Here is a 27,284-nt window from a genome sequence, read left to right on the forward strand (position 1 = left end):
CTCTTGATTTGTGAGGCAGCTCTGAGTTCAAGGCTCTTCGTCCTGGGTTCGGTGCTTGTGCTTCGCGTATTCGGTGATCGGCTTGGCTGGTTCTTCTTCCCTGCGTTTCTCCCTGGTGTTCGTTGGCGTCGTCGTTGAATCTTTGTGGTGCTTTTGAATCTTCGTGGTGCTTTTGGTCCTTCGTGGTGCTTTTGGTGCGGGGAGCGAGGCTCGGTGCTGTGAGCGAACGGAACCTCATGTGCGACCGACGAGGGGCGCATCGAGGCCTGCTTCCTGCCGACATCAGAGCCGCGGCGGGCTTGTGCGCTTGGAGCCGTCGATTCCTGACGACGCTACACTGCCAGACAGATAAGCTCGCATTCACAAAAACACGACGGTTTCTTTGATTTAATTCATTTCCTTTGTCCTGTTGTTAAGTCTGGTGTTTAGGACATTTAGGACATTTATTTACCGGCGCGTTATTTTCCTGTCCCACTAATAATTGCAAATAAACCCTTGTATTATTTTATTTTCTATTCAAAATCCTGTGTTCGTTTGAGTTAATTTCCTCCAGGATCGGAGCTGCCGTCGGGGTGTCAGGTAAGCGCTTGCCGCTTCTTCCTCTTCCTTCCGTGCTTTTATAGTTGAATCCGCATTGATCGTCGCCTCAGTTAAAACCCGTTCGGTCATCCGCGATCCTACGGTACTAACCGAGGGATTCGTGCGACAGTATTAACTGCACTCAGTATAATACATAATATTTTATACATTGGTTCTTAGTTTTACTTTTTTCTCTCACATTTACATTTCTGCCAAAAACATTGTGAAATTTAGGCGATGTAGATCGTGTGGGTAGTAGCATTCAAAAAGTATAAAAGTACTAAAAGAGTCCCTAAAATGAACTCTTGCTCTGGGCCCCATTTATCTGAAGTAAGGCCCTGGCTGATTTCTGTGTTGGAGTTCCTTGGAAGGGAATATATTATATATTGCGAACAATGGTGTGTCCGTGCGTTTGTCTGTCTCCCGTTTAACGTGGTTGCTTCATACACTGCATTTGAACAGTTCAACATTCACTTTGACATGACGGGAGGACAGGCCTGAATATTGTTGATGACCCATTATATTTTTCAAGCAGAATGTTTTGTCTTCTTTTTAGACAAATTGAACCTCTGCCACCCGCTGTTTCACCACTCTTTCATAGTGGGCGGTATAGGTAGCTCAGAGCTTTGCCTGCGAGTGCAACACAATTAACCTATTTAAAGTCTATAAAATAATATAAATTGATAGATTAACTTAAACTTTTCCCATCACTGGGGATGGGTACTTTTACTAATAACATCACAAGTTACCACATAACAACATACAATATAACGATACAGATGGTGATATTTCATTTTAAAAGCAAAGGCCGTACCTTTCGGACTGCGTCAGCCGATACTTCTCATATTTTTCGAAATTGTTGAAATAAAAAATGCATTCCACAAAGTGCTGGAAAATTACTGCAGGTTGCTTCTTCAGTAGCACATTGGTAAGGCAAAACTCTGCGAGTCTGGGTGAAAAATACATGCTTCAAATTTAATGTCCAAGAAAGGCCGACTTTCCCTGATAAAGATTGCGAGTGTGCCTTCACCTTTGAATCGAAGAGTCTTTGTCCACCAGCACGCTGGCAAACCGGTAAAAAAGAGGGCCCTTCCATTTCAAATATTCCTCCTGCACACCAATTATTGGATTTCATGATTAATGACAACAGACCAGCAGACAGCATACAAATGCACTAGGTAATACCAATATGCTCGAAGCACTATTTTCAGCAATTTCAGTACCATTTTCAGTAATTTACTAATGCCATCATGAAATATTCGTGTGAATGTTTGCTCCGAATGGTTTCGCTTCAGAAACTTCTAGAATTGGCTGATTTCACTCCAGTATGAAGCTTGATGTACAAGCATATTACGAGTATTTATGGTTATGAAATTTGAATTTATTTATTTTACTCTTGGAATCAGGCTTATTCTCCAAGTTTTACTACCAATTACTGGTGGTTAAACCCAACTTCCATGAATTGACGTTTCAATATCCGATTTGCCATCTTTGTGGGATCGTTCACACCTCTGTAATTTCAACATGATTTGCATTAAAAAAAACAAAAAAACTTTTACAGACTTTCCATAAAGAAAGGTAAGTTTGTAACAGAACCGTGAAGAGAATAATTTGCAGATAAATTGAGGTAGTATGGGGGAAGAGTGGAGAAAAAGCACGAAGGGGTGGAGGCAAGGGAGTTTATAAATACAAGCTTTCAAATCAATGATAAACTTAATGTCAATCATGTTGTTTTTCAACCATGAGGACAAAACATCTGGTGAAAATGTGAGATATTGACGACAGCTGGCATCATGGGTAACACAAATATATAAACTATGCAGAGACCTCTCCATTTTGAATTATACAAGGTACCAGATAGCCTTTTCCCTCAAATGGCTCTCAAGGTCTACATCGATAATGAAAATACTGCAGCAGAAGTTAAACTATCCAATGTTAGCACTGTCAACTGTGGGACCTAATTTAGAAAGGTGTGTTTCTTTCTAAATGATATCCAATCAATTGAATTTGCCACAAGTGGACTCCAATCAAGTTGTGGAGACATCAAGGATCATCTAAGGAAATTGGATGCACCTGTGCTCAATTTGGAGTGTCATACCATCCCTCGAGCGACGGGGCTTGCTTTGATCTCTCCACGGCATCAAAGTTTGAGTGTTTTCCCGTTCGTTTCTTTGTCAAATTTCCGTGGTGTATTTTGTTGTGTATGTGTTATTGTGTGTTTCTATTTGGTTTTGGTTTTGTAGTTGTTGCAAATTTGTGTGTAATTAGTCGTTTCTTTGTCCGCGCCTCGTGCGGCCTGGTGTCTCGTGTGGCCTCCTCGTCTCGACTTGTGCCCCGCCCCCTATATTCTCGTTTGTTCTTTCACCTCTGCTCCTGCTTTCTCAAATCCACGTTCTCACTTAGAGACTTTTCCCAGATTGTTTTCATGGTTTTGTTTAAATATTTATTTAAATATGTTTAAACTGCAGCGGTAATCCCCCCCCCCCCCCCCCCCCCCAGGATTTCCATGTTTTAAACGTTTCCCAGTGTTTACCCTGGATAAGAATAGGTACGCCGTATCCCTGCGTGTCGTAGGAGGCGACTAAGAGGGTTGGCGTCAGGAAGGGCATCCGGCCATAAAAAACATTGCCTCAAAAAGAGAACCATGACAATTACAACTACATGTGGGCAGGGTACAGCCCGAAGTGGAGATCGGTTTCTGAGGTTTGGGACATGGAATGTAGGGACAATGACAGAGAGATCAGGAGAAGTGGTGGAAGTATTGGTCAGAAGAAGAGTGGACATATGTTGTGTGCAAGAGACGAGATGGAAGGGAAGTGGTGTGAGAATGGTGAAGGGTAGGCAGGGACAGAAATACAAGTTTGTGTGGCAAGGGTGCCTGGAGGGCGTGAATGGTGTTGGTGTCCTGTTTTCTGAAGAGTTTGTAGACAGTGTGGTGAGTGTGACTAGAGTGAGTGATAGGATGATGATGGTGAAAATGATGATTGGAAAGCTCTTGGTGAACGTCATCTCGGGATATGCTCCGCAGGTTTGTCGGAGCGATGAAGAGAAGGACAAGTTCTGGTGTGCGATAGAGAAGCTGATGGAAAACGTGAAAGATGAGGAAGTTGTTGTGGTAGGAGGAGACCTAAATGGACATGTGGGAAGGAGTATGGATGGTTTTGACGGAGTTCATGGGGGTTACGGATATGCTGTGAGAAATGGAGAAGGTGAAAGGATTTTGGAGTTTGCTGATGGAGCTGATTTGTTGATTTGTAATACTCAGTTCCAGAAAGAGGATAATAAGCTTGTTACATACACGTCAGGTGGGTCGACGACAACCGTTGACTACCTCATGGTGCGTAGGCGAGATAGGGGGCACCTCCGAGACACAAAGGTTATCCCGGGGGAGGAGGCTGTTTCACAGCACCACTTGGTTGTCTGCGACGTAAGGGTGAAAGGTGCGAGGAAAGCTCGGCGGGTGAAGTACCAACCGAGAATGAAGGTGTGGAGGTTGAAAGAGGTGACAGTAAGGGAGGCATTAAAAGAGAGGCTGAGTAGGGTCGAGGATGATGTGGTTGAGCTTGAAAGTGGTTGGATGTCAATGAAAGCTAGTCTGTTGGGAGCCGTTGGTGAGGTATGTGGATGGACAAAAGGACCACCGAGGCACTCGGAAACATGGTGGTGGGATGATGAAGTTGGAAAGAGGATTGACGAGAAGAGGAAGAAGTTCAAGGAGTGGCAGAAGGCGAAGGGTACGGGAGCAGAAACAGCAGAGCATGAAAGTTATAAGGCAGCCAGGAAGGCTGCAAAGAAAGAGGTAGCAAAGGCGCAGGAGGCATGTAGGAAAATGTTCGGAGAACGCTTGGATTCGGAAGAGGGTCAGAAAGCAGTATTCAGGATTGCAAAGCAGATAGCGAAAGAGAGGTGTGATGTGATGGGGGTGAGCTGCTTGAAGGATGAAGTGGGACAAATCGTTGTCGACCCAGATGGAATTAAAGGAAGATGGAAAAGATATATGGAAATGCTGTTGAATACAGAGAATGAATGGGATGGCAACATAGAGAGTAACCCAGTTTTAGGACCGGCAGAGAAGATAACTGAGAAGGAAGTTGAGGAAGCGATAAAAGCAATGAAGGGTAGAAAAGCGGGAGGGCCGACGGGAGTTGTGGGAGATATGTTGAAGGCAGCAGGAAGTTGGGGTGTGAAGAGAATGACAGAGATCTGTAATCTGGTGGTGAAAGAAGGCCGCATTCCAGTGGCTTGGGAACTGAGTACCCTCGTCCCTCTATACAAGGGGAAAGGTGACCCTCTGGAGTGTGGCTCGTACCGAGCGATAAAGTTATTGGAGCATGGAATGAAGGTATTGGAAAGGGTGTTGGAGAGGAGGATAAGGAAGAAAGTGAAGATCGACGAAATGCAGTTTGGATTTATGCCAGGAAGAGGAACGACAGACGCGCTTTTCATTGTGAGGCAGTTGCAGGAGAAGTACATGGAGAAGAGGAAGAAGTTGTTTCTTGGGTTTGTTGATCTGGAGAAAGCATTCGATCGGGTTCCACGCAAAGTATTGACATGGGCATTGAGGAAGTTAGGAGTGGAGGAATGGTTGATCAGAGTAGTGATGGCAATGTACAAAAGAGCGCGCACAGCTGTAAGGACGAAGGACGGGAACAGTGATGAGTTTGAGGTGAAGGTGGGAGTGCATCAGGGGTCGGTACTAAGTCCACTACTATTTGTAGCTGTGATGGAGGTGCTGGCTCAGAACGTAAAGGAGGGTTTACCGTGGGAGTTGTTGTATGCAGATGATCTGGTGTTGATTGCGGAAAGTATGGATGGACTGAAGGAAAAGATGAACACGTGGAAGGAATGTATGGAGACAAAAGGTCTGAAGGTGAATATCGGAAAGACGAAGGTGATGGCAAGTGGTAAAGCATGTGGTGAGGTGGAAAGAACTGGGAAGTGGCCCTGTGCTGTGTGTAGGAAGGGTGTCGGAGTGAACTCCATTCAGTGTACAATGTGCGCTGAGTGGGTTCATCAAAAATGTAGTGGTCTGAGAGGGTCATTAACCAGTGTGGCAGCTACATTCAAATGTAAGGTGTGCACAGAGGGAGCTGCAGATGGAGGAAATGTTGAGTTGGATCTTGGATACGGCGTGAAGCTGGAAGGTGTGAAAACATTTTGCTACCTCGGAGACATGCTGAATGGAGAAGGTGGATCAGACTCGGCAACGGTTGCTCGAGTGAGATGTGCACGGAAGAAGTTTCGGGAATTGAGTGGCGTGCTGATGATGAGGGGAGTGTCGTTGAAGCTGAAGGGAAAGGTGTATGCTGCATGTGTGAGAAGTGTTATGATTTATGGGAGCGAGACATGGGTAATGAACGTAGAGCAGCAACGAAGGTTGGAAAGGGTGGAAATGCGAATGGTTCGACGGATGTGCGGAGTATCGTTGAGAGAGAGGCAGACAAATGATGAATTGCGAAAGATGATGGGAATAGAGCCTGTGATTGATGCTGTGAAGAGGAACAGGTTGAGATGGTTTGGTCATGTGTTGAGGAAGGATGGAAGTGACTGGTTGAGAAGAGTGATGGAAATGAATGTAGAAGGAAGTAGAAGACGGGGAAGACCGAGAAAGACTTGGCTAAAGATGGTGGAAGAAGAAATGCGGGCAAGGGGGTTAACAAGGAGAGATGCAGAAAATAGGGCAAAATGGAGAAGATTGTCATGGGGACCGCAAGGCTAACCCCCGCTCTAGCAGGGAAAATGGCCTTTTAAAATGAACACGTGGAAGTAAGGTGTGCACAGAGCCCTCCATAACCTGGCCCCATCCTACCTGGCTGACCTCCTCTCCAGACACACTCCCACCCGCAACCTCCGCTCTGCTGGTACCAACCTCCTGACCCCCTCCATCCGGACCAAATTCAGATCCTGGGGGGACAGGGCCTTCTCCATCGCTGCTCCCAACCTCTGGAACTCACTACCTCACACCATCAGAGACTCCTCCTCACTCACCACATTCAAAACATCACTAAAGACCCACCTGTTCAACACTGCATTCAACATTCAACCCACAGCATTTAACCCCTGACTATCTCTTCTCCTTCTCCCTCCTTTTGCTTTAAATATTTCCCTATTGATTCTTGTCTTTTTGCAATTGTTGTTTTCATGTATTGTTATGCATTATGTTTTCCACTCTGTCAAAGCGCCTTTGGGCTTCTGGAAAAGCGCTATACAAAATAAATGAATTATTATTATTATTATTAAAATGCATGTTGTTGTTGTATACCAAATATAAAAAAAACCAAAAGAAAAAAAAAACTGCCTCAAACAGGGAACCATGATTGTCATGGGGCCCGCAAGGCTAACCCCAGCTCTAGCGGGGAAAATGGCCTTAAAACGATCATTCATTCATTCATTCATTCATACCAAAGGGGTTGAATACTTATTGACTCAAGATATTTCTTTAATATTTAATTAATTTGTAAAATAAATATGTAAAGAATTCCACTTTGACATTATGGGGTATTGTGTGTAGATCAGCAATAAAAAATGTCAATTGAATCCATTTCCAAAATGTGAAAAAGTCATGGGGGTGTAAATACTTTCTAAAGGCACTGTAAATGTACAAAAATATGATTTTTTTTGACTCGTTAAAGGTGAACCCAGATAAAAAAAATTTAAACATTGAAAATCATGAATTACAGTCTAATTTGAAAGGAACAGTTTTTCAAAAAAGCAATCAGAAAGTGTCAAGAATAGCCCTTGAGCGTCGATTTTCAATTTTGCCAGTGACATCACACAACTGAAGATGTTGGTCATGAAGAAGAAGATGGCGGTGTTTCCAATGAAGATGAAAACGCCGTTCGAATGTTCGCTACCAGAAGTCACGCTTAATTTTTTTTGCAGCTCGCTAGCATTTTGGTGTCCGGACCATATGTATTTGCTGGTGAATCAAACTTCATAAAAATCAGTATCCACGCTTAAATTACTATTTTCACAACACCTACAGATCAAATTTCAGCACTTTTCATACCAGCAACTTTGCAACTCAATCACAGAACACTCCCGTCAGCTATTCGATCATATACCTAGGAGCTTGCAGCAAAAAAATAATCCGCCAATTTTATGTATGCTGAAGAAGAATTTTCTCACATGTTAACCCATTTATTGTGTTTTCCAAAACAATTGTTAGCTCGACACAACTTTCAGCTATTGATGAGATAATTGTAGCCATGAAATGATGGAAAACCACAGTGCACATCTTCTCTGACATTGAGTCTCACCGTTACCGTCTCACCGTTACCTCACCGTTTCCGTCTCACCGTTATTCTAATCGCATAAAATAAGTTGAAATATATCTAGGAGAGCGGTTGGTGGAAGGTGGAGGGGGGCATTGAGGGAGGGGGGGGGGGGGATCATTACTGCCAATTATTCCTAATATTATTTTAATATAGACATCGACAGAGACGTACGCAGGACATTTCCATAAAACAGAATTAAAAAGAACCACAAAGATTTTCATTGTGCTTCCTTGAAGAAGAGGAACACAATCTCTTCCCCCAGTCACAGATGTCGATGAAGGAGTCTACAGTGGCCCTGCCCCAGACTCTGCAACCTCCAATTGGAGTGCTGACCACTGAACAGGCTTCTCTAACCTGGAGCATTGGGAGGTGATGATCTCAGCAGAGAGCATCCAATCGGAACTGGTCTTGTTTATAGATGGCTAAGATAGTTTCTTCTTCAATGTCTCATTCACCTTGTGTGAATATCACTTGAGTGCACAACAGAAAGCTTTGTGGTTCTTTTTAATTCTGTTTTATGGAAATGTCCTTAATATGTCTTGTATTTGCAATGGGGTACTGTAATGTGATTATTATTATTATTATTATTATTATTATGCTATTATCATTATTCTTGTTATTACTTCTGTCATTCGAAGTGGTCTTAGAAAACTTCCACGATAATGTGGAACGACGCTCAAGGCTCAAGCTGATACATATTATACACCTTCCTAATCGAAGATCGGCTCTAAAACATTGGCATTCCTCCTGATTTTTTGCAGTCGAGTCTAAAGAACCATATGCTAAGGGAGTGTGATAATAACACGGAGGGAGTCTTCTTACTCTTGACACAACTGAGGGTTCTGAAGTGTCACTCATAAAACCCTCCCACCACCATCGGAAGTGGCACGAGATGATGCATATTTACTCAGACCATTTGTGTTGCTCCACCTTTGGAAGTTCAAATAAGGGGAGCATTTGAAGGCGCAACAACCTTTGCCGTATGACCCGTAGTCCCCTTGGTAAGTTTAGTTGGTTGAGATTGCATAATGAAAAGTAACGACCAAATACATCGATGAAGAAGATGTATCGAATAATTTGACATAAGTGGACACATGGGCAACCGAGGACCGGGTTTTGGTAGCCCCACGGAGTTTTTGTGGCATTGATTTGGCACCAGGGCTACCGCTTATTTCGAACCCTGGCTACAGATTGGCAGGCTTTGTTTGCCTGTTAAATTGATGGTTTATCAAGGCCTTTGTATTAAATGATAAATCAGTTATATTAAACTCAGGATGCAGACATGATGCAGACAGCACATAAAACTTACACCGCCGAGGCACACGGTTGATGGGGGATTGTGAAGGGTGTGGGATGGTGGTGGGTATTGTGGGAGTGATGGTTGATGGAGTTGTGTGGAGGGGAGGAAGGTGGCGGAGGAGGGGTGTGGGATGATGTAACATAACTACTTTATTCGTCAGTCCTACATTGTGGCAGACTCTCGCAAGATCTCTTGCAATCCCGCTCGAGTCACAAGGGCATATATATTATTTCACAAAAACACAGAACAGGAACAGCTTTACATTACATCTGTTCTTCACAATGAAAGCAGTATTCAGGATTGCAAAGCACATAGCGAAAGAGAGGTGTGACGTGATGGGGGTGAGTTGTTTGAAGGATGAAGTGGAACAAATCGTTGTCGACCCAGATGGAATTAAAGGAAGATGGAAAAGATATATGGAAATGCTGTTGAATACAGAGAATGAATGGGATGGCAACATAGAGAGTAACCCAGTTTTAGGACCAGCAGAGAAGATAACTGAGAAGGAAGTTGAGGAAGCGATAACAGCAATGAAGAGTGGAAAAGCGGGAGGGCCGACGGGAGTTGTGGGAGATATATTGAAGGCAGCAGGAAGTTGGGGTGTGAAGAGAATGACAGAGATCTGTAATCTGGTGGTGAAAGAAGGCCGCATTCCAGTGGATTGGGAACTGAGTACCCTCGTCCCTCTATACAAGGGGAAAGGTGACCCTCTGGAGTGTGGCTCGTACCGAGCGATAAAGTTATTGGAGCATGGAATGAAGGAATTGGAAAGGGTGTTGGAGAGGAGGATAAGGAAGAAAGTGAAGATCGACGAAATGCAGTTTGGATTTATGCCAGGAAGAGGAACGACAGATGCGCTTTTCATTGTGAGGCACTTGCAGGAGAAGTACATGGAGAAGAGGAAGAAGTTGTTTTTTGGGTTTGTTGATCTGGAGAAAGCATTCGATAGGGTTCCACGCAAAGTATTGACATGGGCATTGAGGAAGTTAGGAGTGGAGGAATGGTTGATCAGAGTAGTGATGGCAATGTACAAAAGAGCGCGCACAGCTGTAAGGACGAAGGACGGGAACAGTGGTGAGTTTGAGGTGAAGGTGGGAGTGCATCAGGGGTCGGTACTAAGTCCACTACTATTTGTAGCTGTGATGGAGGTGCTGGCTCAGAACGTAAAGGAGGGTTTACCGTGGGAGTTGTTGTATGCAGATGATCTGGTGTTGATTGCGGAAAGTATGGATGGACTGAAGGAAAAGATGAACAAGTGGAAGGAATGTATGGACACAAAAGGTCTGAAGGTGAATATCGGAAAGACGAAGGTGATGGCAAGTGGTAAAGCATGTGGTGAGGTGGAAAGAACTGGGAAGTGGCCGTGTGCTGTGTGCAGGAAGGGTGTCGGAGTGAACTCCATTCAATGTACAATGTGCGCTGAGTGGGTTCATCAAAAATGTAGTGGTCTGAGAGGGTCATTTACCAGTGTGGCAGCTACATTCAAATGTAAGGTGTGCACAGAGGGAGCTGCAGATGGAGGAAATGTTGAGTTGGATCTTGGAGACGGCGTGAAGCTGGAAGGTGTGAAAACATTTTGCTACCTCTGAGACATGCTGAATGGAGAAGGTGGATCAGACTCGGCAACGGTTGCTCAAGTGAGATGTGCATGGAAGAAGTTTCGGGAACTGAGTGGCGTGCTGATGAGGAGGAGAGTGTCGCTGAAGCTGAAGGGAAAGGTGTATGCTGCATGTGTGAGAAGTGTTATGATTTATGGGAGCGAGACATGGGTAATGAACGTAGAGCAGCAACGAAGGCTGGAAAGGGTGGAAATGCGAATGGTTCGATGGATGTGCGGAGTATCGTTGAGAGAGAGGAAGACAAATGATAAATTGCGAAAGATGATGGGAATATTGCCTGTGATTGATGCTGTGAAGAGGAACAGGCTGAGATGGTTTGGTCATGTGTTGAGGAAGGATGAAAGTGACTGGTTGAGAAGAGTGATGGAAATTGATGTGGAAGGAAGTAGAGGACGGGGAAGACCGAGAAAGACTTGGCTAAAGATGGTGGAAGAAGAAATGCGGGCAAGGGGGTTAACAAGGAGAGATGCAGAAAATAGGGCAAAATGGAGAAGATTGTCATGGGGACCGCAAGGCTAACCCCCACTCTAGCAGGGAAAATGGCCTTAAAATGCATGTTGTCTTCACAATGAAAATCAATTTAAAGATCAAATTTAGCCGAATGATCGATCATGTGGGATGGTCATGGGTATTGTTAGCTAGGATTTTTGAGCTCTTCAAATGTGTAGGGCAAGGTGGTGGTGATGATGTTGGCCAGCACATCTAACAAGGTGAGTTCGGTCACCAGCAGACCAACAAAGGTGTTTGATTCACCACTCAAATCGCCTGTGTATATATTCCAGTAGCTCAGTAGAAATGGTGTTACAGATTAGTGCGACGATAGTTTCTTCCGCTTATTCACGAAGGTGACATCCTCTCTCAATCATGGTGACCAACCCAAAGATCTAGCTCTAGCCATCTCTGTTGTTTCATAATAATGCTCTGTAAAATGTTCCAAACACAAAATCGAATATTTTGTTGGACCGATTGCGCACTCGGGTATTTCAGACAGACTTCCTCCAACTTCTGGCAACCCTTGGATCTTTCAGCCATTGTTTCAGCATTAAACCATTTCGATTCGTTTAACTACAACCACCAAGCCCACATCAACCCAGCATATTTTTAGAAAATCGAAAATTATTCGCTGTCCACGTTAAGTCGTTCCTTGATGTTGCCCTGTACACAATACGGAATGGCAGTCACCTTCCTGGTGCGACATCACAGCTAATCGTGAAGAAAAATAATATTTCGACTTTTAATCGGCAATTACTTACTTTATAAATCGGAAATCGGAAAAATACATCTATTTTGTAGGGTATCAATTAATAGATTAGCGTCAAGGTGGTCTGAGCATTTGGCCTCCCCTTTAAAGGTGTTTTTAGTGCAAGAACATTTTGACCTGGGACACATTATATGTTATTTACATTAATTTAAATGGGAAATTCATTTTTAACAATGTCGTTTCCTACAACATCACAGTTTTTAGGGGCATGGCGACATTGTAGGATTACTTACTGTATTACCAAAATGATCTCAAACAATTGCATTTTAGAATTCCATATTTAAGGGTTATCATTTGGTGTGGCCGTTTATCTTCAAACCTGAAAAAGCCTGGTGAGCAGGATAAGTGTTTGCCGTCGGATGAGTGGGTCCTTATCCTTGAGGCAGTTGGTGATGCGAGGAATATGATGATCCACAAGTGAAGGATAACACATGCAAAGGTCACACAGCACGATGACGACGTTATTCCGGATTGGCACATGTGGCGAAAGTTCGAGCTCCTGAACAAGGGCGGCAATGCCCCGCTTTGCAATGTCCTCATTCTGCAAGCATAGTTTGCCTGACCAAGATGATATAAAAATGCCATTAGGTCACATAATATGAAAAGATGAGTGGTTAAAAATGATTCATTTTCCAAAGCATTGAAAAAAAAATACCAAAAGGTTTACAGCTAATGCTGAACAATCGGTAAACAAGCATCGTCAGCCACACTAATGCAGAGTCTTTTCCCTTGTTAAAGTGCAGCAAGAAGAGTTTTGTCGTGGGGGATGAAAGGGGGAGGGGGAAGGTGAAGGGGTGTGGGGTTGGGGCGAGGGAGGGGTGTGAGCAGAAAAAGATGACAATCATCCGTTCTCCAACATAAAGGGACACTGACGTTACCATGGATGCCAATCTATGGTGACTGTCCATGCTCAAAACCTTTTAAATGCTGAGAATCAAGCAAGGAAGCAGCAAGCACAATTTTTAAAGTCTTTGGATGTGATGACTTTGCCAGGGTTTAAACCTCCGACCTCCCAGATTCGGAGCAGACACTACAACCATTACATCACAGAGTCTGTTTTTTTTTCTCCAACCAGCTTGAAATTTTGTCCTCGCGTACCTTGACCCACGCACGATGGCAGCACTCGCTCCTGCGTCTACAATGGCATCCTCAATAAATCTGTCGCCGAAATGAGGGCTCACGTTCTTCGACTACTGCCGAGCACTGCACTGTGTGCCCTGCACCTTTTAGTTTCGCTGCTTCTCCCAAGGGGGTGCAGCCATCCAGTTACCTATTGGCAGGTTTGCCGGTGGAGTTGATGGTCTGAGAGGTTCGGGGTCACTCTCTGCGAGGGGCCTGACAGTCCCGCTACAATATGGTCCACTTGCTAACAGTTACACCACCACCTTGATATGGCGTGCTTCGTCAATCCTCCATGTAACCCCCTCTTGATGGGCATAATTTGTGGTCCTACCAAAGGCCCACAGGATCTCACCATTGGGAACCATCTATGTGCTCCCATTTCTGTCCTTTGCACATAGTAGGGGACCATGTCAGCCATCATTGGTTGCTGTCTCACCCGTCCACCCCATCGACCTCTCCAGTGCTGTGGGCTCCACCTTCCGCACGGCTATTGGCGACGCTAGAAAACCTGTGCGTGCGCCTCAACGCCTCCCTACACATGGCAGTATTGGCTAACTCGTGTATGGTGGCTGGTCATCATACCGCCAGCTGGGCACTCAGCTCCTGGTTCGGGATGGGCTGGATGAACCAATCTAGTGCCACACACTCCTGAGCAAGACGTGCCCAGATCAGGGTGCACAATACCAAGCGGAGAATGTCACGTGCCAATTCCACTACTGAATAAGTCAGCTCGCTTCCTACACAAAGCGAGCGGGGTTTTCACCAGTTCCCTGTTGCTGCTCTATCCCAAACCGACTCTTTAGGGCCTCAATAAGGTATACCACTGAAGTTGAACCCCCGGGGATGTCCACAGGGTTTCCTTTACCATGTTATTTTATACTCTCGTTAATTTTACCCTAATACTACCCTTACAGGTTGCTGTTTCCCAAAATCTCTTCCTGCTCAATCATCCAATTGCTTATTGTATCCACCAATTTTCCCACTGTCTTTTATCCACTCTGAACTTGCTCTTCCATAAGACTAAAATTTGCATATAAACTAGAACACTGCGACTGTCACCAATATCCCTCCGCATAGTCCCACAATGGGTAGATGCCATCACTGCTTATGTATGGGTAGGGGATCACGTTTGTGAAGTTTCGTGTTGATCAGATAAGGTTCGTTTTTCTATTGATGATGGCTGCCAAGCCACGTGACTTATGACATCATCATTTTCAAACTATATGCAACAGTGCTGTTAGATTATATTTATAAAATTTCGCATCGATGGGGTGACCGGTTTCAGAGATATAATTATTTAATACTTTCCTTCAATCCAATATGGCTGCCAAACCATGTGATCTATGATGTCATGAATTTAATATTGCAATACAAATGTGTCATAGATCATGTGCATGCAATTTCAGATTTTTAGGATAAGGAATTCGATTAAAACATTTTTGGCTGGTACACCACTTCACCTATGATGTCATCATGATCATGCTTTTGTTCCCCATTGGGAGTACTTGACAATGTGCCAAGCTTCAAATTTTTCAGTGGTTTCCGAGAAATATTTTTTAAATTATTTTCTTTTAATCCAAGATAGCTGCCATACCACGTGACCTTTGACGTCACAATTATCATAAAAACATTCTGCATGGGTGTCACCCCTACTCTGAAAGTTTCGTCTCAATCGGATATATGGTTGCTGAGAAAAACGAGGTTTAGCCCGTACGGACGAACAACCCGAAAACATAATGCCTCCGGCGACTTTGTCGGCGGAGGCATAAAAAACTCAGATATTCCCAGTGGAGTGGTTCAATAGGAAAAAAAAAAATCAAAAGCAGAAATAAATCAAGCTTGTCCACTTAAAGGAACAAAAGTAAATGAAAAATAAAAAATATTCTACGAAGTAAATCACTTCTCATTCACTACTTTATAATGTGAGCAGCTCAACATAAATGAGTTCAGTATCAGGATATCTCACCGAATGTGATAAATGCATGCGCACGGACAGTCGTGGGCATGGCCTCCCAAGTAGACATTTGAGAGGAATGATATCGTCCTCCAGAATCAGAAAAGCAATCTGGATAAAAACTCAATAAATTAGAAGTGTAAACAGCAATGCAGAATATATATATGTATATTTTAGGTAAGTGCATACTTTTTTTCTTTTTCTTTTTTAAGACGAATAATAAAAAAACCTGCGACTATATATGGTCCACATTTTTTTTTAAAGCAATATAATCTTTGATCAAAAATGTAATTTCATCAAAGCTGCAAAGGAAGCACGAAGGATTTTAACCATATATTACAAAAGTGTATAAATAGCACAATCCACACTACGCTAACCACGCAATCCAATTTTGGTAATAAAATTATACCCTTTTTAACAAGGTGACAAATAACCCTTCGGAATCTTGAAGACAAGCCCATACAAAACTTGTCGAGAGCTCTGGAAAAATAGGTACCTTCAGTTTTCTCAAATCCTGCCGATAAGAGCCATCAGCCTTCTCCCATTGATAGACCAATCAGCCGTCTCCCATTGATAGACCAATCAGCCTTCTCCCAATTATCAGCAAAGACATGGAATCCATCATTGCTTCAGATATGAAATCTTTCCTCTTCTCCAATGGCTTGATCTCTGATCATCAATTTGGTTTCAGACCTGGTCACTCTACTCTGGACATGCTGCTTCTGCTTTCTCAACAATGGATGGAGGTCCTCAATGCCAAACAGGAAATTAGAACTGTCTCCCTTGACATATCACGTGCCTTCGATACGGTCTGGCACCCCGCTCTGCTCACCAAACTCTCCTCTTTTGGTATCCATGGAAATCTCCACGCATGGCTGGCGGACTTCCTCTCTAGTCATAGTCAACGTGTGGCCCTGAATGGGTTTCTCTCATCTCCTCTTCCTGTTCAGGCTAGAGTTCCCCAAGGCAGTGTTCTGGGCCCTGTGCTTTTTCTGGTCTTCATCAATGATCTCTCTGACTCTCTTGAAAATCCTCTCTATCTCTTTGCTGATGACTCTACTCTCTGTCGCTCCATTCTTCATCCCTCAGATTGGCAGTCTGCAGCCTCCTCACTCTCTGCAGACCTGGACAAAATCACAGACTGGGCAAACAAGTGGAACATGTCTTTCAATCCTGACAAATCTCACACTCTTACGATGTCTCTCCGATAAGACCGACTGGACAACCCTCCCATCCACTTTCTGAATAATCCTCTCCAAGAAGTTCTGTCACTCAAGCTTTTGGGTCCCACTATCTGCCATGATCTTTCCTGGGAAAACCACATTTCAAATCTGGCCTCCAAAGCCAGTCGCCGACTGGGCATCCTCCATCGTGCGAAGTCCTTCCTTGGCACACCTGAGCTCCTCACCACATACAAGGCTTTCATCTGCAGCTCAATGGATTACTGCTCTCCCCTCTGGGCTGGTGCTCCTGCCTCACACCTAGCTCGTCTTCACGCTGTTGAAACCAAAGCATTCAGAATCATTGGAATCTCCCGCGATAAAGCTAACTCCAAGGGCCTCTCACTCACTCACCGCAGGCAGGTTGGTGGTCTTTCCGTCTTCTACCGACTCCTCTGGCCTTGCCCCCCCCAGCTCTCTCTGGGCTCTGTCCCGCAAATATTCCTACAGGTCGCATAAGATCTGCCTGCAACCCTCTTATGGTTAACCTGACAAAATCAAGACTCTCTGCTCACCTCACTCCTTCATTCCTCCCGCCTCTGTAACAAACTCCCTCACTCTCTTCAATCCCACTCCACCCTACAGGTCTTTAAAACAGCTGTTCACCACCATCTCTTATCTTCCCCCATCCAAAACCTTGATCTTTTCTACCCCTGCTAATTTCACCGCAATTCCACTTTTTTGAAATACCAACTTCTGTCCTGTAAGTCCTTGTGTTTTATACTTCTCCCACACCTCCCCCCACCCCACACCTCCTCCCCCCAAGCCCTCTTCCTCCCACACATCTCCCTGCTCTCAAATGTTGTGTTTATGTGCTTCCCCTTCTCTCCCCATCTTGTCTTCCGCTCCCTCTTTTTATATATTTTGTTTGTCTGGTTGATTTGTTTGTGAAGTAAATGTTAGCTCTTTCATGAGCCTCGATTCAGTATACAAAAAAAAAATCAACATTCCTCAGAAACAGAGGTTGTGTCGTTGTTCAAATGAAGCACATGGGCTTCACGATTTATGGAACACATTAAAGTTTGCTTCAAGCACATATAGTTCAAATAAATTTTAGGAAACAGATTATCTTATTTGTCCAAGTCATGCGAGCCAACAACAGGCATTTTAAGGCCATTTCCCTGCAAGAGCGGGGGTTAGCCTTGCGGTCCCCATGAAAATCTTCTCCATTTTGCCCTATTTTCTGCATCTCCCCTTGTTAACCCCCTTGCCCGCATTTCTTCTTAGACCATCTTTAGCCAAGTCTTTCTCGGTCTTCCCCGTCCTCTACTCCCTTCTTCATTCATTTCCATCACTCTTCTCAACCAGTCACTTTCATCCTTCCTCAACACATGACCAAACCATCTCAACCTGTTTCTCTTCACAGCATCCATCACAGGCTCTATTCCCATCATCTTTCGCAATTCATCATTTGTCTTCCTCTCTCTCAACGACACTCCGCACATCCACCGAACCATTCGCATTTCCACCCTTTCCAGCCTTCGTTGCTGCTCTACGTTCATTACCCATGTCTCGCTCCCATAAATCATAACACTTCTCACACATGCAGCATCCACCTTTCCCTTCAGCTTCAACGACACTCTCCTCCTCATCAGCACGCCACTCAGTTCCCAAAACTTCTTCCTTGCACATTTCACTCGAGCAGCCGTTGCCGAGTCTGATCCACCTTCTCCATTCAGCATGTCTCCTAGGTAGCAAAATGTTTTCACACCTTCCAGCTTCACGCCATCTCCAAGATCCAACTCAACATTTCTTCCATCTGCAGCTCCCTCTGTGCACATCTTACACTTGAATGTAGCTGCCACACTGGTTAATGACCCTCTCAAACCACTACATTTTTGATGAACCCACTCAACACACATTGTACATTGAATGGAATTCACTCCGATACCCTTCCTGCACACAGCACTCGGCCACTTCCCAGTTCTTTCCACCTCACCACATGCTTTACCACTTGCCATCACCTTCGTTTTTCCGTTATTCACCTTCAGACCTTTTGTCTCCATACATTCCTTCCACTTGTTCATCCTCTCCTTCAGTCCATCCATACTTTCCGCAATCAACACCAGATCATCTGCATACAACAACTCCCACGGTAAACCCTCCTTTACGTTCTGAGCCAGCACCTCCATCACAGCTACAAATCGTAGTGGACTTCGTACCGACCTCTGATGCACTCCCACGTTCACCTCAAACTCAACACTGTTCCCGTCCTTCGTCCTTTCAGCTGTGCGCGCCCTTTTGTACATTGCCATCACTACTCTGATCAACCATTCCTCCACTCCTAACTTCCTCAATGCCCATGTCACTACTTCACGTGGAACCCTATCGAATGCTTTCTCCAGATCAACATTAGCAACAATCAACAACTCCCAACCAAGTAAGAATTTTTTTTTTTAACCTGAAGAATATTCAATGTAGAAAGAAACTTGAACCTCTGGTTTAAAACTTGAAGTTGTTCTGATGGACAAACTTTTTTTTTTTTAACAACGAAATTATGCAAGCTAATTATCATGGCAGAGAAATCTACATCAAAGGGTCACCATTTGCTTCCTCCAAATAATGTAAATTGGTTGAAAGGTTGAATTTTTTTATATAAATATTCATCAACAAGACATCAAAGTTGAATTTTTGTTTGCAGAATTCTTGCGTTGCATTCTGCAGAATTGTCCAACTTTGTTCTACCTCTTCGTCTCCACCAGAAATGTAGAAAGCATATAAATAGAAGGGGAGGGTGGGTGGGGGGGGGGGGAGGGGGAGGGGGAACTTTGACCTGTGTTGTCCATAAAAAAAAGAAGAAGATAAACCTGCTCTTTCCATTTGTCTCAAATTGGTGGAATGGAGTTTATATTTGTGTTTGAACATTAACCTGAGGTAGAAGGCAGTGAGAAAACATGAAGAAAATACACATTGATCTATGAGAGGCTGTCTTCTAAAGTTGAGGATACCTGTTCCAGAAGCATCATCCTGTGAAACAGTTCCAGTTCTTTTAAATGCCCGGTGTAATGTATTTGTGCATCTTGAATGCTTCACACGTTTTTGTGCCGAGTTTGTGTGTCCTTCCTCACGCCGCAATGCTACTGCGGGCCTCATTTGGGTCTGTTGTCGCGTTTCCTCCCTTTACTCTTGTCCCATTTGTTCATTCCCTGCTTGGCTTAGCGGTTAGGGCGCTGGCTTGGGATCTGAGGATCCCGAGTTCGAATCCTGGTCGATCGCTGAATTAACGCCAGGGGGGTTGACTCAGCCTGTCATCCTTCCGAGGTCGGCAAATTGAGTACCAGCTTGCTGGGATGAATGATCACGGTGTGTACCCCGATTTAGAATGGGTACACCGTATCCCTGTCAGAGGCGACTAAGGGTTGGCGTCGGGAAGGGCATCCGGCCATAAAAACTGCCTCAAACAGGGAACCATGATTGTCATGGAGCCCGCAAGGCAAACCCCCGCTTTAGCGGGGAAAAATGACCTTGAAACGATCATCCATTCATTCACATGGACACACGTGTCAAAACTGTAAATGCCAACACGTTGGTTATCCGTGCACAGAAGGCAGGATCTCCCAGGAATCCTTTATTTTTTTTTCTTCCCCCATAGATTAGCCATCGCAGCAAAGATTGGTATTTCCGTCAGCGAAGTGACGGCTAAAGAAACAATGCTGGATGTGTCACTACTATAATCGCAAGGTGTGGAGCAGCCATGCTGAGCAGCCATGGGAACCAAAGCCACACGAGAGAGGGCAATGCAATAAGGCTTTGCCCTCTCACTCAGCAAGATGTCCCAGACATCGATTTGGTTAATAGGTCAATTGCATTTGCAAAGGACTGTGTAGAGCTAAATAAACGGCCCCTTATATACGAGCTGCTTTTCCTCAGAGGAGAAAACTTTTGTAGCCCCAAATTGACCACAAATTATTGTTACTGCCACCAACATACTCCTCCACAAAGCTGTGTTGGAGCTCCTCTACGAGGCGACACTTGCATACAAAACATGAGCACTTCCCAGACAGCTCTTATAAGAGAAAAATATGAAAGCATACACCTCTTCAACAGAAAGCATCCTAAAAAAGTTGTTTCATTCTTTGGCATTAAATATTTTTTTGTGTCCATGATCCTTTTCTTCTTCAATTTTGTAATGGAAATACTATCTGGCTAATTCACCTTCACCATATCCGAATATTTCCTACCCATTTCCAAAGTAGGTGAAGCAGTTATGAATTGTATAAGCAGTGGTATCTTTTTGCTTATGTGTGCTGGAACCAGCTGGGCTACCTCTCCCAAAGTGAAGATGTGGCAAATCTGTGGATAAAAACAGTGCAGATTAGCGGTTTACCACAGGACACTGCAGCTTTCACATCCCCTGGCATTTCATGCAGCCAATGTATCCACCACCCCATAACCACCACTGCCACTGCCACTGCACCATTCCATAACCAGTTTGAAAGCACCATGACAAATATACAGATTATACATCAGGCATAATGTGCACGTAATCTTACAAGTTTTTCAATATCCATGTTATTCCTTCCAGACTCCGTGAACACGATGTCAGAGATGTAATCCTCGCACATTCCTATTACTTTCTTCAAGCATTCATCTCCCTCATTCTGTACAAGCAGGACCAGGAAAAGAAAGAAAGAAGTCAAATGGCATCTCACGAGTCCATCTACATATGAAACGTGCAAAAACAACGTAATATTGTTCACTCCCTCGAGCACAAAACATTCGTCTAGTACCACAAGTAAATTAATCCAAAAAGAAAACAATTAAAAAAAACAACAAAGAACACGTCTGACCATTTCAGTTTTCTCTTCTTCCTTCTGAGCTCTATTTAACTGATTGAGACTGGAGACAACGGAAGCGATCACCTCGAGTGGCAGGAAAAACTTGCATAGCTTTGCACTCAAATGACCTGAAACACACATGCAGATGCATCATAAATACACACTCGCATGTATAAGGTGTTCAGGATAAAATATCAATATTTTACACATTAATGTAGGCTGGAACACACGCAATCACTTGCACACAAAAGCTAAATGGCTGTTAGGAGAATTTTTCAAAATGCATGTGGATGCAAAAGGCATAAATTACCCATGATCTGTGAGCGGACGTCACAAGTCATGCTTTTTGCCATGGCACCCAAAATGGTCAGCATGTTGCACAGGGTGGAGGCTGGCACATCTGCAGCGCTGCAGGGCAAGAGATAGTGTTGTAGACATGACAGTAATAAGAATATAAATTTAACTAGAGCAATGCGACTGTCGTGAATATGCCTCCGCATAGTCCCACAACTGGTAGATGCCCTCGTTCACTGTCCTAAAAATAAACAAGTTTGATTTCAGCTGCTTTCAAGTATCACATTTTCACCAGCCATGATAGGTTTCACTTCGATCGGTGAAGAGGTTTGAGAGAAGGGATTTTTTTTAAATATCGGGTTTAAAGCTAATATGGCTGCCATACCACGTGACATATGACCTTAAAAATGTACACTCTGCATATGTATGGGTAGGGGATCACGTTTGTGAAGTTTCGTGTTGATCGGATAAGATTCCTTTTTCTATCCAAGATGGCTGCCAAACGGCGCGAAGTACGACATCATTTTCAAACGACATGCAACAGTGCTGTTAGCTGATATTTGTAAAATTTCGCATCGATAGGGTGAGGTTTTGGAGGTATAATTATTTAATATTTTCCTTCAATGAAAATGGCTGCCACACCATGTGACCAATGATGTTTTCCTTTATAATCTTTTATTCGCCATGCCTCGTCAATGACACATGTAAAGTTTCGAGTCAATCGATTTGGTGGTTTGGGAGAAGGTGTTTTTTAAGGTTTTAGGTTAAATCCAATATGGCTGCCAAAGCATGTGACCTATGATGTCATAAATGTAATATTTCAATACAAATGGGTCATGGATTTTTGCAATTTTGCATGCAATTTCAGATTTTTAGGATAAGGAATTCTAATAAAACATTTTTGGCCGGTATACATCTTCACCTTTGACGTCATCATTCGCATGCTTTTGTTCCCCATTGGGAGTACTTGACAATGTGCCAAGTTTCAAATTTTTCAATTCAGTGGTTTCCGAGAAATATTTTTTAAATTATTTGCGTTTAATCCAAGATGGCTGCGATACCACATGACCTATGATGTCACAATTATCATAAACACATTCTGCATGGGTGTCACTCCTACCCTGAAAGCTTCATCTCAATTGGACATGTGGTTGCTGAGAAAAACGAGGTTTAGCTCGTACGGACGGACAACCCGAAAACATAATGCCCCTGGCCAACTTCGGGGGCGGAGGCATAAAAAGGTTGAAAGCAAAATCACTGCACACGACTAATGTGGGTCGGTGATCGCTCTTCAGAGAAATAACGAATAAAAAGGCCACCAGATGCATTTGAAGCTATTTTAAGTCCAAAGCTTTAAAATGATCAATGACAAGTACAGATGCATTCAAAGTACACCGCCCCAATGCCAAATAAATAAATATTCTCCAGTGCGGTATCGCCGGGGCGCCGCCGCCGTGCAGCACATAGAGACGGTATTGGGAAGGAGTGGTGTACAATAATTGATTCAATGCATAATTAAAATAAAAAAATAATGATCGGAAAATAATTTCTTAATCAATTTCTGGGCACACATACATCCGCCTCCCACTATGCAGGTATGTTTTTATGCAGTAAACAACAGCACAACCCTACATCTCCAACATGGGCACAATTCACGATGGGCCCAGACAAGACAACGCAAGCCGAGAACAAATCTTACACCAACTATCGCCACAAGCTTATTTATGCACAAAAGAGGTAGGGATGTTGCGAGGAAAGTATACTGTATCATAAAAGCAGGCACAAAATCCCCCACAAAATGAAAAGTGGAAGTGCTGGAAAAATATTAGTAGAAAAATAAATAATTGAAGGGAAGGCAGCACCAATAAACAGAGTCCTCTGCTTAAATGTTTACAGAAAGAAAAGAAAAAACACCGAAAAACCCACCGATCACAACCATTTGTTGTTAAAAGAACACATTATATATTGGTAAAAAAAAAATTCTGATAAAGGAATAGTTTGGCTCGAACACAAAACAAACAGTATTGTAATGGGTACGAGACCCGTCAGGCATTAGGCGTCAGGGTGGGTCGAACAGTCCGATTGGCCAAATTCAAAGACAGGATCTCAGTTTCCACCCAAGTCAATGGCTTTGCTACTCCGGTGGGGTTTCCCCCTTATTAAGACAACAGAGCAAGAATGTGACACCCGCTGGATTAAACAAGGGACCTAATAATAATAACGATTCACAACAAAACATTTTCAATCAACATTTAATTCAGAAAATTCAGTAAATAAATCCTACACAGAGGCAACAGGCACTGATTCGCGAAGGAGCCGAACATAAGACGACATATAACAATTTTACAACATACAATATACAGTGTCAGAATTAATCAGTATGTGTTGTCAAGTAATTGTAAAGCTGTTTTAAAAAGTGTAATTCCTCTAGATGTTTGTGCTGTAAAGTTTTTAGACCTTGTGAAACTTTTACCTGTCATGTGACAGGTAAGACTTTTGTTAGGATGTAAATCAAAGTACGTTATTCATCTTCTCACTTGTGGAGATTGTAGATTGCAATGTGTTGGTCAAACTTCTCAATGTTTACATCAGCGCTTGAATGGACATACTGTCGGTCTATTGTATTGTTTGTTTGTATCTGTTTACCATCAACATCCCCACCCCAGCACCAAGGCATTATCGCACTATCAACTTCCGTAAGCTAAACGCTCTTTCACCTACCTCATTCTCATCGACCCTCTCTGAAAAAATGTCCACTTCTCCCTTCGTTGACCTCCACACCCCTTCTGACCTCACTGACTACTACAACCACACTCTCTCCTCCTGCCTTGACCAACTTGCGCCTATAAAAACCAAAACAGTTTCTTTCACCCATTCTGCTCCCTGGTTTACCCCTGAACTCCGCCTGATGAAAACTCGTGCTCGCCAACTTGAAAGACTCCGCAATAAAACAGGTCTCACAGTTCACTCCCAGGCCTACAAGGACCACATACAACACTATAAAGATGCCCTCTCCCGCGCCCGCTCCGCCTACTACTCTCAAATTATCCACTCTGGCTCCGGAAACCCAAAAGCACTCTTCTCTACAATAAACAAACTCCTCAGCCCCCTGAACACCACCACCCAGTCATTCACAATAGACAACTGCATCTCCTTCCTTTCATTCTTCCAACGCAAAATTGAAAACACCTACAACAGCTTGACCACCGCCGCACCCGCTCCCCCTCAAACCACCTGCCCCCCCCTTATCCTGCCATCCCCTGTCTCAATTCTCCCCAGTCTCCCCTACTGACCTCTCTGAACTCCTCATCGGAATGAAAACTGCCACCTGCACTCTTGACCCCATCCCCTCCAGCTTTGTCAAGGCCTCCCTTCCTGCTCTCTCTCCACTTATCATTGCAACAATAAACTCCTCCCTGTCTACAGGCATCGTCCCACCATCCCTCAAAATTGCTGCTGTTACCCCCATTCTGAAAAAAACCTGGACTAAATCCTGACACCCTAAATAACTTCAGACCCATCTCCAACCTACCCTTTCTGTCAAAGGTTTTGGAACGCGCTGTAGCCACTCAACTCAAACATCACCTCTCTGCCAATAACCTGTATGAAACATTCCAATCCGGATTCCGCTCCAACCACAGTACTGAAACTGCTCTCCTCAAAATCACCAACGACCTTCTCCTCTCCTCTGACGCTGGCAACCTCAACATTCTCATCCTCCTCGACCTCAGCGCCGCCTTTGACACCATCGATCACACCATCCTCCTCACCCGACCTGAAACCACCTTTAACATTACCGGCACTGCCCTCCCTTGGATTAAATCATACCTCTCTGACAGACGTCAGTTCATCTCCATCAATAACTGCAAATCCCCCACTGCTCCCCTCCCCCAAGGTGTCCCCCAAGGTTCAGTTATTGGCCCCTTCCTCTTCATCCTTTACCTGTCCCCCCTCGGTCACTTAATCCGCCGTCATGGTCTCCAATTCCACTGCTTCGCCGATGACATCCAGCTTTTCATCTCCACCAAGTCCATCTCCACCGCCACCCACTCTATCCTGACAAACTGCATCACTGAAATAAAATCCTGGCTTCAAATCAACTTCCTCAAACTTAACTGTGATAAATCTGAAATAATCATCATTGGCCCAAAAACGCTCACCAAGTCCACCCATAACTTTGCCCTCAACATCGACGGTTTCCCAGTATCCACCTCCCCTCACATCCGGAATCTTGGCATCATCTTTGACCAAACCCTCTCCTTCGACAAATACACTAAACAGATCACAAAGACAGCCTTCTTTCACCTGAAAAACATCGCCCGTCTCTGTCCATCCCTCTCCTCCGTGGCTGCAGAAACCCTCATCCACGCCTTCATCACTTCCCGTCTGGACTACTGCAATAGCCTCCTTTATGGTTCACCCTCAACAATCACCAATAAACTCCAATACATTCAGAACTCCGCTGCCCGTCTACTCACCCATTCCCGGACCCGTGACCACATCACCCCCGTCCTTTACAAGCTTCACTGGCTCCCCATCTCCCAGAGAATCCAGTACAAAATCCTCCTCTTGACCTACAAAGCCCTCCATAACCTGGCCCCATCCTACCTGGCTGACCTCCTCTCCAGACACACTCCCACCCGCAACCTCCGCTCTGCTGGTACCAACCTCCTGACCCCCCCCCCCCCCCATCCGGACCAAATTTAGATCCTGGGGGGACAGGGCCTTCTCCATCGCTGCTCCCACTCTCTGGAACTCGCTACCTCACACCATCAGAGACTCCTCCTCACTCACCACATTCAAAACATCACTCAAGACCCACCTGTTCAACACTGCATTCAACATTTAACCCACAGCATCTAACCCCTGACTATCTCCTCTCCTTCGCCCTCCTTTGTGCTTTGAATATTTCCCTATTGATTCTTCTTTTTTTGCAATTGTTTTTATGTTTTGCTATGCATTATGTTTTGCACTCTGTCAAAGCGTCTTTGGGCTTCCTGAAAAGCGCTATATAAAATAAATGCATTATTATTATTATTATTGTCTGGTATCAAGACATACTCGTATTTATATAATAATTTCAATGAGGTTGGGCATGATTTCAGTCGTTGTTCGATTCAGGTTATAGATTCAGTTAATGTTAATGATTTTGATAATATAGAGGAGTATAATGTTGAGCTAGAGCACAAAGAAGGCTTTTGGATTAGGACCCAATGCGAGGTCTATCCTTTGGGCCTTGATGATAGGGTACAAGGTACTGGGTCAGTTTATCTAGGTAATGATTCCGGTAATGAGTATTTTGCTAATCCAAATCAGAAGGAGCCCCAGAGGTCATGAGCATCGTAGTCAGGGTCATATAGCTCCAAAAATGGAAATGTCAGAGATAATTGATAAACTTAAAGGTTTTCATGAAGGAAAGGTTTTTTATGATTTTTATGATCTTCTGAGGTCATGTTCCAAGCAAGTCAAAGCTAATATTCTCCGGAGTTTAGCAGGTTCATATGACGTGTTCGTTTTCGTTTGAAGCTTTTTGTAGCAGGGTTCTTACAAAAGTCTCATCCCAAAGTTGATAGGATCTACTAGTTCTTCATTTGTGATTTTTCTAGTAAACAGGTAGATAAGCTTCGTCTTCATTCTATTTTTAGGGATACTAGTATAGAGAATTTATTACCCAATAAAGTTAGGGAGCGAGCCCCATTAAATATTTATTTCACCTTCACCAAGACCATCGGACAATCCTTATTCAATTACAGTAAATTTATTTAAAAACTCTTTGTATAGATATGGTAACCGACATTTTGGAGACCGACATGTTCATGTTCATCGTCCCCTTTTTTGTATGGTCCATGTGGACACGTAGTTTCTGGGGATTTGAATATC

At 43.9% G+C, this 27,284-nt stretch overlaps 1 protein-coding gene across 3 annotated transcripts in view; it reads right to left on the bottom strand.

Moving 5' to 3' along the window:
- The window catches only part of NCAPD3 (non-SMC condensin II complex subunit D3), a 181,100-nt gene that overhangs the window by 75,974 nt on the left and 77,842 nt on the right, over window positions 1-27,284 (bottom strand). For all 3 annotated transcript variants that reach the window (XM_068110014.2, XM_068110012.2, XM_068110015.2), the window contains 8 exons: window positions 21,421-21,518; window positions 21,123-21,238; window positions 20,826-20,933; window positions 20,514-20,625; window positions 15,125-15,223; window positions 12,356-12,594; window positions 1,610-1,689; window positions 1,394-1,528 (listed from right to left, as the gene is read on the bottom strand). In XM_068110014.2, the coding sequence (XP_067966115.2) occupies window positions 1,394-1,528; window positions 1,610-1,689; window positions 12,356-12,594; window positions 15,125-15,223; window positions 20,514-20,625; window positions 20,826-20,933; window positions 21,123-21,238; window positions 21,421-21,518 (987 nt within the window). The remainder of the gene's footprint in view (window positions 1-1,393; window positions 1,529-1,609; window positions 1,690-12,355; window positions 12,595-15,124; window positions 15,224-20,513; window positions 20,626-20,825; window positions 20,934-21,122; window positions 21,239-21,420; window positions 21,519-27,284) is intronic.

The sequence above is a fragment of the Myxine glutinosa genome, chromosome 3 (assembly GCF_964187855.1).
Source record: "Myxine glutinosa chromosome 3, kmMyxGlut1.1, whole genome shotgun sequence".
Taxonomy (NCBI): Eukaryota; Metazoa; Chordata; class Myxini; order Myxiniformes; family Myxinidae; genus Myxine; species Myxine glutinosa.